The following is a 14,385-nucleotide window of genomic DNA, read 5'->3' as shown; positions in this document are numbered from 1 at the left end:
AGTTATTTGTTCTTTTAAATATTTACTTTAATTCATTTGTAAATCCATTTGAATCAGTTTTTTTCCCTTAAGAGTTCATATATAACTTGCTTTATTTCTTAGAGATCAGTTCTTTAGATTCTTTATTTTCTTTATTATTAATTTAGGAATTTTATGTATTTTGGGAAATAATCACCCAATTTAATTTTTTCATTATTGTTGGTATATAATGGAGTATGGCAGTTCCTGATAATTTTCTGGATTTCCTCTCAATTTGTTATTAATTTCCCCTTCTCAATTCTATTTTGGTAATTTGGTTTTCCTGTCCCCTTTTGGAATTGATTAGGAGCTGGGTTTTTTTTTTCTTTGAAGAATATAACTTTTTTTCCAGGTTAATAGCCTTTTGGTTTTCAATTTTGTTTCTTTATTCAAAGAATAGTCTACTCAGTTTTGCTATTCTTACAAAAAGCATTAGGGTTGAGCAGGGGTGGTGCCCACTCTCTCTAGTATTATTTATTTTCTGCAGTGCTAGAAATGCTCACTGTAATAGTAATAAAAGTAAATAAATAATATAAATAAAAGTAGTAATAAAATAGTAAATACATTGAGGGTGAAAGTATTGCACAGTTTGTCAAGTGCAGTCAGTCTTACTGTCCTATTTGAAGACCCATTCATTGTCTGTCTGCGTGTACTTATAGACTAACTTAGTTGATGGTATATCCATCTTGTCATTCAGTCAGTAAACCTTCAGTGCCTACTATGTGCCGGGCACTGTGCTTAGTTGAGATTATGGAAAGAGGCAAAGCCCTCGAAGAGCTTACAGTCTAATGGAGGAGACAGTAAGCAATCAAATATGTACAGACAGCCTACATACAGGAGAAATGGGATGCAGCTAAAGAGAAAAAGGGCACTGGAATGAAGAGGAGCTGGGAAAGGTTTCCTGTAGAAGATGTGACTTTAGTTGGAATTTAAAGAAATCCAGGGATGCCAGGAGGTAGACGTGAGGAGGGAGAACATTCTAGTTACGGGGGACAATTAGAGAAAATTCCCACAGCCAGGGATGGAATGTCTTCTTTGTGAAACAGTCAGGAGGCTAGTGTCACTGAATTGAGGAGTATGTGGTGGAAAGTAAGGTTTGAGCTTTGAGTGCCAAACAGAGGGTTTTGTATTTGAACCTGGAAGCGATAGGGTTCAAGTACTTTGCCAAGTAGGGATAGCTAGGTCATGCAGTGAACCGAGTGTTGGGCCTAGAGTCAGGAAGACTTTAGTTCAACTGTGGTCTCAGAAACTTCCTAGCTATGTGACTCTGAGCAAGTCATTTGACCTGTCTGCCTCAGTTTCCTCAACTGTACAATAGGGATAATCATAGCACCTACCTATCAGAGTTGTTATAAGGATCAAGTACGATTTGTGAGGTCCTTAGCAGAATGCCTGGCACGTAGTAGGAACTTCATAAATGCTTGTTTCCTTCCACTTAAATCAGTAAGTCTGATTATCAGCTATAGTATTATATATATTATATATATTATTATACTTACTGAAAACCAGTAAGTAAATTAGCAAGGGAACTAATTTTTTCTGCTCTGTTCTAGGACTTAGCAAATGAAGAACACAAGAAAATTGAAGGATTAAAAACAGAAAATAAGAAGCTGGAAAAACAAAAAGGAGAACTATTGACAGGTTTCAAAAAACAGCTTAAATTAATTGACATTTTAAAAAGACAAAAGGTAAGCTTACTCTGACAACTGAATCATAGGTAATGTAACTGTGTATGTGCTTTTAAGAATGTTTTCTTTATCACTAAAGAATGTTTTTGCCTTTTAGATACTTGATTATAATTCTTTCATGTATGTAAATAATATATATATGTGTATATATATGTACATTATATATATGTACATTATATATATATATTGTATATATATATATTTGTGAGGCAGTTGGGGTTAAGTGACTTGCTCAGGGTCACACAGCTAGTAAGTGTGAAGTGTCTGAGGTTGGATTTGAACTCAGGTCCTCCTGACTCCAAGGCCAGAGCTCTAACCACTGTGCCACCTAGCTGCCCCTTATAATTCTTTTAATGTAATTTTCACATACCAGATTTTATAAAGCGAGTTATTTATCATCACCATCACCATCACCATCATATTTGGTTAGGAAGGGAGGGAATAAGCATTTATATAGAATCTACGATGTGCCAGGCACTGTGCTTAGCTCTTTTACCAATATTTCATTTCATTCTCGTGACAGCCTTGCAAAGTAGATGCTATTGTTATCCCTATTTTACAGTTGAGGAAACTGAGGCGAATGGAAGCAAAATGCTTGCCTACGACCACATAGCTAGCAAGTGTCTGAAGCTGGATTTGAACTCAGGTTTTCCTGACTGCAAGCCCAACACTCTCTCCGCCGTGCTACCAGTTGCCTCTGATATATGCATGATATATGCATGAAATTGAACTAGATATTACAGAAGATGAGTATAGAAAATGTAGTATGGACACTCCTCCACTTAAAAACATTCTGTGAGCGGCATCATGGAGAGAAGGCCATCCTGGGGGTCAAGAAGACCTTATTTCTAATCTCCGCCCCTGATTGAGCAGCCGTGTGACTATAGGCAAATCACTCAGTGTTTCATTGTCCCAAGCGACTCTCTAAAACCAGAAGACGTAGATGACTTGCCACTCATAAATGGGAGAGAATTTCTACAAACTGATGAAATCACTGGCTTGGATGCAAAGCAGCAGGAAAAAAATCTTTTGTCAAGCACTTGTCACATGTTGGCAGCACTGTGCTATGCACTAGGGATGTAAAGTTGAGAAGCGATAGTCTCTGCCCTCAGTGCAGTCTGCTGGGGAGATTTGTCATGGGCACAAATATGTATGGGACAAGGAAGTACTTGAGAGGGGAAAAGGAAAAATGAAGGTACAGTGTGTTCTGGGAAAATTGGAATAAGGAGAGAGTGCTTTCAGCTTGGGGTTCAGATCAGGGAAAGCTTCCTGGTGGAGGAGGCAGTTAAGAAGGAAGGAAAGAATTTGAACAGGTCCTGAGAAGGGAGTACATTGCAGACATGACAGAACGGCCTACAGGAATCCATGTTGGCCAAAGAACAGCACTATTTCTATGGCAAAGTGCATTCCTAGGTCTATACAATGGAACTTTTGGAAAGCAACTCGTTAGTGCATTTGAACAGGCTTTTCTGTAGACTCCTTTAATTTGCACTTCATTCATTTGAGAGATATGATGATAATTCACAAGGGGTTTGGGCTGCAGTTTATCTTTTTGCTATATATGGGGAAAGAGTTTTTGATTTTTGGAGTTTTTTTAGGCAGTTGGGGTTAAGTGACTTGCCCACGGTCACACAGCTAGTGTCAAGTGTTTGGTCTGAGGCTGAATTCAAATTCGGGTTCTCCTGACTTCAGGGCCAGTGCTCTATCCACTGCACCACCTCGCTGCCCCAAAAGAGATTTTTTTTTTTAACAAAGAAAGAATAGTATAAACAGTGATCAGGGGCATTTTTCTTTCTTAATATAAACTTTTCAAGAAATTTATTATACAGACACTATCACCTATGTAACCATAGGTTAGCACTGTTTGGTTGGTATTTTGAATGACAGATTGTTCTCGTCTCTTCATTACATGGGCCCTCTATGTAATACTTTGTCTGCTAAAAAAAAAATGCCATTTAAAAAATTGACTCTTTGCCCAAGTCAGCAACACGTTGTTGTCCTTTTGGATTTGATCTTATTATTCATGATTTAAGACCTGCAAACAGCCAGTTCCTTCATACATGTCAAAATGCTAAGAATTCAGGAAGGGCAACATCAGTTTTTCTGAATTCAAATGGATTTAGGAGATAATGCTCTATCATAATTGCAAAGCTAAATTATTTTAATTTCACAGCACCCAAATATGTCCTTAGCCCTCATTAAATACTGTTTGTTGACTGATTGGAGAATAGTATTATCCTAGTAAGCTTCAAATCTCTGTTCTTCCTTCATTTAATTCTTTGGCCATTAAAAAACAGTGATAACTTTCTTAAAAATAGTAACATGCATAGTAACCTCACAGAAGTGATAAAATAAAAGACTGTTACATCCATTTTTTCACATGTAATTTTCCTGACCTACTTCTTCATTCTCAAAGGCAGGAAAAATGTAGAGCGTATTGGGAAAGGTCTTGGCTTTGGCTCAGAGGCCCTAGGTTTGAATCCTTACTATCTATGTGACCAACCAGGGACATGTCACTTCGCTTCTCTGCCCCCTCAGGGATGCCCAAGATCCCTTCTAATCTCTAAATCTTTAATTGGGTAATGCCAAAATACACGGTATAGACGGCGAGGATTTTCATGGTTTTAGTTAGAAAGAGTCACTTTTTTCCCAGGAGATTTATTTCAGTAATTCAAAGATCTGTGACCTTGCCATTGCAGCTGCTCCCTACACCAATGCTGATTAGTGCTTGGATGACTTAGTAGGTGATTTATGAGAATTCCTACGACTGAGTAATTAACCACCCAGATGCCAGCCGGGGACGAGCCTCTCCATGCTTCACTCCTGGGTTGGCCCTTGGATGGCACATACACCACCTGTCACCTGCCTGGTGTTTGAAGCCTTTTCCAGTTTTGTAGCACCTTCCAGAATTTATATTTCACTGGCATAGCCTTTGAAAACCCAGGGTCACCTCCGTGCCACGACGAAGCTTTAGAGTAGGACTTTCATAGTTGGAAAATGTACAGAAATTATATTTTAAATGCATCAACACTTAAACACTGAATAAAAATGGGATAAGGTGGAAATAGTACAGAGACCTTAGGTTTATCAAGAAAGGTTTCTTGGGAAAAAAAACCAAGGTACTGATTGATGGCACAGTGAAAAATTCTTGAAAGTGGAAATCAAGGAGAGTCTCAGGGGATAGTATGTAGATTCATCTGGCTGGACTAGAGGATATTGTTGTTACTTGGATGGTTGTGTTCAGAGATTTCCCCAGAATCTATGCATAGCCAACTTTTATTGCCTTTTGGTTTATTTTGCAGAGGTTTCTTATTTCCTAATACTAATATTAGATGTTAGTAACTAAATACAAAAAGGAGAAATCAATGTCATGTCAGAGCTGGAAGGGGCCATAGAGATTATCTAGTGTCTAATGCCATCACTTTAGAGATAAGGAAACTAAGATTACAAAAGGGTAAATTATTTCCAAGGTCATATGTCTAATAAGTGATAAAAGTGGACCTTGAAGTCAGGTTTTCTGAGTTAGAGCAGTGGTCTTTTCACTAGATCAAGTTCTTATCAGCCATTAGAAAAGGTGAAGATAGTGACTTTTCCCCTTTTCTTGCCCCCTCCCATCTCAGTAATAAATAAGGTTGGCTTGGTATATCAAAAAGATTTTTATTTTAAATTTTAATATTTTATTTTTGATGAGTAGGGACTCTGTGATTTAAAATACATTTTTATAATTATTCTTTCTACCCTAATGTCCTAAAGATAAATTAAAAGTTAGTTTAGAATGTAATAAAATATAAGCCTAGGAATTTGTGGTATGGGTTTTCTTTCTTATTTTCATTCTTTTTTACTTGAGAAAAGCAGTTATTTCTTATGCAAGAAACAAAGAGAACCACAAATTAAATCATATAATTAGGTACACTTTTCCTCAACCAGTTGTAGCGATTATAGTTTTCTATAATCCCTATTTTTTTCTAAGGAGAAATTAAAATAATGTGGTCCTGAGTAAGAAAAAAACTAAATTCCTTCATCAATGCTAGTTTCAAGTGACAGGCAGGTAATATTTTTTTTCTCACTGATATTGATAATCTCTAGTCAGTTTTTAGGACAGCGAGGTGGCCCAGTGGGTACAGTACCCAGCCTGGAGTCAGGAGGACCTGAGTTCAAATTCAGCTTCAGATGCTTACTAGCTATGTGACCCTGGGCAAGTCACTTAACATTGTTTGCCCCAGTTTCCTTATCTATAAAATGACCTGGAGAAGGAAATGACAAACCACTCTAGTATCTCTACCAAGAAAACCCCAAATAGGGCCATGAAGAGTCAGGCATGACTGAACAACAGTCATTTTTTGGTTTTATTTATAATTTTTTGTTTTTATTGATGGCTTTTATTCTTACATAAAGTTTATTTCAAATACAGCCCTCTCCCCCCACTCTTCAGTGCACCATCCTTTATAATAAGATGGGAAAAAAAAACAATTTAGCAAACTGACCAACAATAAATTAAATCTGACAATGGAAACAATGTGCTATATCCATAGTCCCCCAGCTCTGCAAAGAAATGGGAACAAGGGAGGAAGGAAACAAGCATTTGTCAAAGCACCTGCTAATGTGTCAGGCACTGTGCTTAAGTGCTTTAAAATTTAATCCTCCTAACCCTGAGAAGTGAGCGTTGTTATCCCTATTATACTGATGAGGAAACAGACAAACAGAGGTTAAGTGAGTTTACCAGGGTCATACATCTAAATGTCCAAGGCTGCATTTGAACTCGGGTCTTTCTGACCAAACCTGCCTTTGAGTTTTCTCATCTCTTTTTCAAGGCTGACCTTGGTTATATTATCATTACATGGCATTCTTTTCATTTATATTGTTGTGGTCATTGTCGGTATTGCCTTCTTGCTGCTCCTTCACCTATCATCAGTTCATGCCTTCCTTCACTGCTTTTCTGAATTCATTATATTATTCCTTACAGCACAGTGATATTCTGTGTATCCATTCCCTAGGTGATAGGCATGCATTTTTTCCCCCAGTGCTTTGCTACCACAAAAAGTGCTGCTAGGAGTATTTTGGTATATATACAACATTTATTTTATTTCTTTGACCTCTCTTGTGTATATTTCTTTAACAGTGGGATCTCTCAGTTAAAAGGTATGGATATAGTTGTTATTTTAAAAAGTACAATTCAAAATTGCTTTCCAGGATGGTATTTATTGTTTATGTTCATATTGAACATATTTCAAATTACTCCGTGATCTACTCATTCCTAATTGCTACTAAATTAAACAATGTTTATTTAACAGATGCATATTGAAGCCGCTAAGATGCTGTCTTTCACTGAAGAGGAATTTATGAAGGCACTTGAATGGGGAAATAAATAAATTTAATATACCTCAAATACTTCCCCCCAAAATCTTCCCTACAAGAAAATTCTGTGTGCCTGATAAATTGGAAGTATTTACTTTATTTGTGAGGTTGAGTATTAAAATATTTTCAGCAATCCAGTGGATTTTGTGGGTGGACTGTGTAAAAACTACATTCACATGCAAAAAAATGATAGTTTCTGACATATAGAGGAGAATTCTAAAGTTTCCTTAGATTTTAAGTTAGTTATTTGATTATTTTATACGAAAATTTACATAGCACAGAAAAGATTTATCACTACATAAAATACACTTTAAGGATTGTGTTATCGCTCAGAGATGTAGAGATGTTACAGGCACATTAGCTCATTTGGATACTTTCTATTCTTAAAGGTACTAGTAGTGACAGTTTTCTTTCAATATCTTGAATTTTAAATTATAATAGTTACAAGGAAGTTCAGCAACATCTTCTTCAAAGCTAGTCCATTATCAAATTACAGCACTTATTTGAATTTCTAAGTTATTTTAACATCCCAATAAAAATACAAATTTCTTATGTTAATATAATGGGGAGAACCTCTCATCAGTATGATGAGTTCTACTAGTTAACTTGAGATAATAGAGCAAAGGCCTTTGTCAGAAGGGAGGAGCACCTTCCAGGGAGCCAGACTTGGACCATAGCGCTTTAAGGAAAGGACACAGGGAATTCCACTGATTGGTCCCCAGTGACTGGAACTGCCTCTTGATGGTTGTCTAAGGTTCAGGAAAATAGACTTTTTTCACAGAAACTGCCTTTCCTGTGGTCTCTTAAGAGTGAAATGTAGACCGGGCCACCCCCAAGTCCCCTTTTCATGCAGTTTCTCTCCTTGGACTTCCAGACCAGAATATAGTGGAGGAGGGGATTTCTTCTCCTCTCTCTTTCCCACCCCCCAACAGTATCAACCCATAGCAGAAGAACATGGCAGTGAGAGATGGATGTGTTTGCTGCACTCAGCATAAGAGGGAAGATCCCTGAATGCCAACCTACCTTGTAGAGGATTTTTAATTCACCAGGCAGCAATCCAGAGAAAGCAGATTTCCTGAGAAGCAACAGGTTTGACAGTTTCATATATAGCCCCAAGTTCAAGAGTTTATGAGTTCTAGAATTAATGAGTTGAGTGGCAGGTACCCAGAGAAATATTTCCATAATGTCACCCTTTTCTGGTGGTTCATTCTGGAGAAGGGTTAGAAACAAAAGGAGAATGTGAAGCCTCTGTGGTTAGGCTCCCTCAGATTGAACACAGTTCATGTGAGTCTAGAGCCTTTGAGGGCCCTGGGCTACAGGTGACATTTACATAGTTAACTACTCCTCAGGAATTGCAGGTTATCTGGGGGAAATCTGATGAAATCATGAGCTCGTGAAGAACTCCAATTTGAAACACACCACCCAGCAAGACAGCTTTTAAAGCAAATAAGTCACAAATATTTGTTTATTGGTAATAATGTAAGGATAACACTAATCTAAAAATAATAGGTTGAAGAATTAAGAGGGTGAGAGATAAAGTAAATCCATAAATTTCTATACAGAAATAACAAAAACCAGGATATGTGAGATACCATCCTAAAAAACCTACAAAATATATAAAGTATCTATCTGGTAGTCAATCTAAGACACTCAAGACAAATACAAGTAAAACACTTCACAGAAACAATGGAACATAAATAATGGGTAGAATTTTAATTGATCATGGTTAGACTGTAATAATCTAACTGATGAAGCTACCTAAGTTAATTTGCAAAATTTAGAATTATATCAGTCTACTAAGGGTGTACTTTGTAGTCAGACAAAATAATAAAATTCGCCTTGAGAAAAAAAAAAGTACCAAATTGAAAGGGAAATAATGAAAATAAGGTGAAATAGTACACGTCAAGACCTCAAACTATTATTATAAGTAAGTAATCTTAAGAATGATTTGCTACTGGTTAAAAAAACCAGAAAAATAGACCTATTAAACACATGAGCTAAGTAAGGATCAGAAATGATTTCTTTAGTCCCCTGCCTGATAATCCCAGAAGCATAAACTACTTGGAAGAAAGACTGAAGTTCTGGAAAAACTGGAAAGCAGTTTTGAACAAAAGAGTTTTAGAGCAGCATTTTAGTTCACATAACACATTCCAAATGGATATGTAAACTAAATATGAAAGATCATGTCTTTAAAAAAAAATGGAATGACCTTCACTTGGCCATAACCATGTCTGAAGGAGAAGTCAACCAAATATGGGCTGATGTCTTCATAAGAGATGAGACAATTTTGGTTATATGTGTAAAGGTAAAGCTCTACCCCCTACTCCAATTAATCTCAAAAGATCCAGATACCTTTACTGAATTAATCAAAAATGTAGGCTAGGTATAAATATGTACTAAATCTGAAAGAATTAAAGTGCTTAAATCGATGTATGAAAACAGATGGTGCCACACAGGAAACATCTTGTGATTGTCAAAGAGAATTAGAAATGCTCCTCATTTTATTTACAAAGACTTCAAGTCCAATGCTAATCCATTTAAGCAGCGGAGGTACCTTAAAGGGACCTGGAGGTCCCTGAAAGAGGCAGTTCATTTCTCCTATACCAGAGGGCCCCAAGAAGGTGAGAGAGTGTAATATGTCACCCCCCATCACTCTACAATCACCACCATGGACCATGTTATTGGAAAGAGACCAAATAGAGATCATGTATCCAACATGGCACAGACACACACACACACACACACACATACTGAGGACAGACATGGACAAACAGACAGATGGATAAAGAAAGATAGCCACCTGAGGGAAGAAGTAGCTTCATGGAAATATGTGACCTCCTGTGGTGCAACAGACTTTGTAGCTCAGCAGAGTTACACTTATGAGTAACTTCATAAGGGCTACCCAAAGGAAATAAAGGGCTGCTAGTAACAAGGAGCTGAATTTATCCTTTGGTCATATGTGTTCCCTACATTTGTGCCGCACCCTTATATCAAGCCTGAGCCCTTATTCCCCAGGGATATTTTTGTGTGAAAAATTTTGGGAGGATATTTTGTACCAACTGTTTTTATTAGACTACCTTAGCAAAAATATTTTTTCCTAAAAGCTAATTGAGGCTGATATGAAATGGAAAGCACACCATTTGAAGGCTCATGTGTAACAGTGCTAGATCTCAGTCCCTCAGGTTAGCCCCAGAACCCTCTTCTAGGGCACCACTGTTTCAAGTGGAGTTAGGGGAGTAGTTCCAGAGGGGTTGCTACACATGAAGATTTAAAACTTGCAAAAATTAAATCAATGCAGCCAGGATAAGAAAGGAGACCTTCATAACTGAGGCGGGGGGAGGGGTAAGCCTTTGCATCAAAGACAATAAAGTTCTGATCGCCAAGGTATTTAGGAAAGTAATAAAATTATATGACCCGGAACCAAGAGATAAGTGGTCAAAGGATATGAATAAATGAACACTCGCACTAAGCACCAGGGATACACAAATAAGCAAAACGGTCCCTGCCCTCAAAGAGTTTATATTCTAATAGGGGAGCACAGCACATACAGGGGAGTGATGGCCAAGGAGTGTTTTGGTCAGGCAAGTCACGGGGATAGTGACTGAAATCATCAGGCGATTACTGACATGTCCTTTCCAGGAATAGTGGAGTTGGTTATTGTTCTCAGCTATAGCATTGGAAAGGAAGAGAGGAGAGGAAGGTGTGGTAGGAATGGTGCTGGCTGTGGATGGGGCACTGGGAGCGCTATTCAGGAATGAAGGGCTGCATGTCTATACACTGTGGAGGCCAGTCACAGTTACTGACTGGGAATCAGTGCTGGTACAGATGCTTACACTAGCTTCTCACTGGTCACTGTGAATAAATGCAGCCCTTGGAGGTGTCCCTCCCCTCATAAACAATAGTGGGTTAGGAAGGTAAAAGACCTTTCACTTTTACTAACAAAAATGAAGAAGGCTGGAATACTTGGTTATACAGATTCCTCTTACAAAATGGCCAGTGAAGGGGCAGCTAGGTGGTGCAGTGAATAGAGCACCGGCCCTGAAGTCAGAAGGATCTGAGTTCAAATCCGACCTCAGACCAAACACTTGACACATACTAGCTGTGTGACCTTGGGCAAGTCACTTAACCTTGATTGCCTCACCAAAAACAAACAAACAAAATAACAACAACAAAGAAAAATGGCAAGCCAAGAAGAATATGGTATCTGGCAACTGACAGTAGATTATCAGGAGAATAAAGATGTTATGTGCATTACTGTAATAACTCCTGACCTTGTCATTATGGAGGCCGAGGTATCACAGGCCCTGGGCATCAGCTAGATTCAATGACTATTAGGCTTTTGGAGCCATTCGCTATTCCACTTTTGAAAAAAAGTTGCTTGCCCGTTTGGGACCCTTGGTTGTTACTGAGTGGCCAAGTGTCCTGAGTCATACTGTGGTCCATAGTTGCTTAATATAAGTTGGTTGATGAAGGTGGTTCCTTAATGAGCAAGGGACCAGAGGTTTCCATCCTTAAGTATAAATGGCATCTCTATCCGTCCCCTGAGGTGTTGTGTGCTTTCAGAGTGGGTTGTGTTATTGCCTGAGGCAATGTTTTGCCTCCATGTTTGGCCCAATGTGCCCTAGTCTTCAAAGATCTAACCTCAGAGGAATGTTGTTTTGTTCCTAATCGATAGTAGTAGCCAGAGTTTGCAACCTGCAGGTACAGGGTCACCCCCATAACTAAGATGAGGCATCAGATAATGTTACTTTATATAGCAACATAATAATCAGGTATAAACACGCAAGATGGAAAACTGATGCTTAGCTGAAATGTTTTAACAATTCATTTTTGGTTCACAGTTGGATTAATCCACAGGAAAACATTAAAATTTTAATTAATATGCTTTTTAATATAATCACAAGTAAATATTTTATGAAAAACAGTCTACTGAATTGCTAGAATAAATTCTGCATAAGTCAGATAAATGACAGTTTTCACTTTATTTTGGATAGAAGACATTTAAGAAAACAAAAATACTTTATCAATGTATTTGTTTTTCATGAACATGTATTCCCTTTCCTTCCCCATGAATACTGACCGTATCTTAGTCGAAACAGTTTATTCCTTATTAGAGATCATTTGTGAATTTAAAAAGCAACTGAGCTGTTTCCTAGTGTTTTGTTAATTATTAAATAAAAACAAAAGTCTTAAGAGTAAATGAGATGTTTAATATAATCCTTTTTTCAATAATTTATTGACAAAGAAGACAAAACTGTATTCTTACAGACTGGATATATGGGAATTGTCAGATACTATAATAGTTTAAAAAATCCAAATGTTTGAAGGACTCTTACCAAGACGACTGTCAAACTGATACAGAAGTCAGGCTGACATCTAGTGGTGATATAAACAATCCAACTCTTGATGACTTTAGCTGTCTCCTAATGGTCTGTCGCTTTTCAGATATGCTTTCCTAAATGCTTCACCAAGCATATCAACATCTTTCTCATGTTTAATTACTCCCTAAAAGGAAAACACTTTGTTCATAAATCTGTACATTTAGTGAAATATTCTGGTACTCAAAAATAACAAACTGACTTTTAGAACTAAAAATTCCATAGAGATCATTTAGCCCAATCCTTCATTTGATAGATGAAGAAAGTGAGGTCCAAAGAGGCAAGTTAAGTGACTTCTCCAAGGTATATCCAATATCAAAGTAATCTACTCAGAAAAATTATGAATTTCTGGAATTAATCAATCAAGAAATGGATATCTGGATAGTTTATACTGAATTTCCTAATTTAGCAATACAAACAAGGAACTGCCAAGCCAAGGCTCTTAGAATGAGAAGCTAGTCCCTTCTCCTTCCCCTTTCCCCACTCCTCCTACTACCACACCATAGGTATGTTACCTAGTTCTACCTATATAGTAGTGGGATCTTTTGCATCCTTCCTCACTCCCCCTAAAATGGTGACAGAGTGTTGATATGAGACAGGGGAGGGCACTTTGAACTTCAAGGATTCTGGTCCTCCTTGCCTCACTTACATAAGCAATCATGGAATATATTACTAAAGGACACTTATACAGAACTGGGGCTGAGAAAACTGACCCCTCCTTTTTGGTTTCCAAGATACCTCATCCTAATAAAAGGACTGGGAGAGAAGCACCTGGTTCCTCTTCCCTGGCTTATTCTACAAGTTACTCTACTGCCTACTGTTTGAAGAATCCCTCTCCTCTCTACTGTCAACATGCCATTTACAATGTGTCCTCATGGTTCTCCAATCCCATTAATACAGAACCTGTATCGCTTATTCTTTTTTTTTTCTTTTTCTCTTTGGTGAGGTAATCAAGGTTAAGTGACTTGCCCAGGGTCACTTAGTAAGTGTCAAGTGTTTGAGGCCGCATTCGAACTTGAGTCCTCCTGACTCCAAGGCTGGAGCTTAATCACACACAAATACAATTACACCTTGGATGTCTCACCACTTCATAGAATTGTACTATATTCCCTCCAAGATCCTGACCTTCGAAATGTTCTTCTCTACCCACGACTTCCTATCCTTCTGCTCCTCCAATTCCCCTCATGCATGAGAAACTTGCTCTTCATACTGATTATGATCTTCAGTTCCTTGAACCCCTCCTGATTCTTCCAGTTCATTAACCCTCTCTAGTTTTAACTGTCTTCATGTGCTTGGCTAATGTTTTGGCTGTCTGCAGGGGATGAGATCATGGGGGAGGGTGGCTGGAAAGTGACAGTGATGCAGAAAAGGCATTATCAATAATGCTTTTCTTAATTAAAAGACTGATTTGGGAGCCACCACCCACCGTCCTTACCCGCTTTACACTTTGCATCATTTTCCACCGGCTCATTAATTCTTAACTTGTGGTAACCTTTACCATCTAATTCATGGATTCCCACTTCTAGGCTGCTGAGTAGCTACAAAATTAAGGTGGCACAGGGCAGGTAGGTGGTACAGTGGATAGAGTTCCAGGTCTAAAGTCAGGAAGACTCATCTTCCTGAGTTCAAATTTGGCCTCAGACATTTACTAGCTATGTGACCCTGGGCAAGTCACTGAACCCTGTCTGCCTAAAGTTTCCGTAAAATGGGTTGGAGAAGGAAATGGCAAACCACTCCAGTATCTCTGCCAAGTGTGGTCATGAAGAGTCAACCATGACTGAACAACAAATATAATATAAACTTATTGTGTATTGGCAATACTTTTATTCTACTCATAAATTCCCTCTTTCACTCCCCACAAAAACTGCTCAAACCTTTTTCAAAGGCCCAGCTGCCCCCACATATATTGCAGGCAACTGCCTCCAACTTGACTGAGAAGATAAAGT

General features: G+C 38.0%; 2 protein-coding genes across 2 annotated transcripts in view; one reads left to right on the top strand and one right to left on the bottom strand.

Annotated features, from left to right (window-relative positions):
• The window catches only part of TEX9 (testis expressed 9), a 50,152-nt gene extending 42,729 nt beyond the window's left edge, over nucleotides 1-7,423 (top strand). The window contains exons 11-12 of the mRNA XM_020981459.2: nucleotides 1,572-1,706; nucleotides 6,998-7,423. Coding sequence (XP_020837118.1) covers nucleotides 1,572-1,706; nucleotides 6,998-7,075 — 213 coding nt within the window. The 3' untranslated portion in view covers nucleotides 7,076-7,423. The remainder of the gene's footprint in view (nucleotides 1-1,571; nucleotides 1,707-6,997) is intronic.
• Nucleotides 7,424-12,250: 4,827 nt separating this feature from the next.
• MNS1 (meiosis specific nuclear structural 1) overlaps nucleotides 12,251-14,385 on the bottom strand; it is a 39,229-nt gene continuing 37,094 nt past the window's right edge. The window contains exon 10 of the mRNA XM_078151247.1: nucleotides 12,251-12,566. Within this exon, the coding sequence (XP_078007373.1) occupies nucleotides 12,474-12,566 (93 nt within the window). The 3' untranslated portion in view covers nucleotides 12,251-12,473. The remainder of the gene's footprint in view (nucleotides 12,567-14,385) is intronic.

The sequence above is a fragment of the Phascolarctos cinereus genome, unplaced genomic scaffold (genome assembly GCF_003287225.1).
Source record: "Phascolarctos cinereus isolate Bilbo 61053 unplaced genomic scaffold, phaCin_HiC Scaffold_3;HRSCAF=262, whole genome shotgun sequence".
NCBI classification, from domain to species: Eukaryota; Metazoa; Chordata; class Mammalia; order Diprotodontia; family Phascolarctidae; genus Phascolarctos; species Phascolarctos cinereus.
Note: the sequence above shows the minus strand (reverse complement) of the source record. Positions and strands in the feature narration are given on the sequence as shown.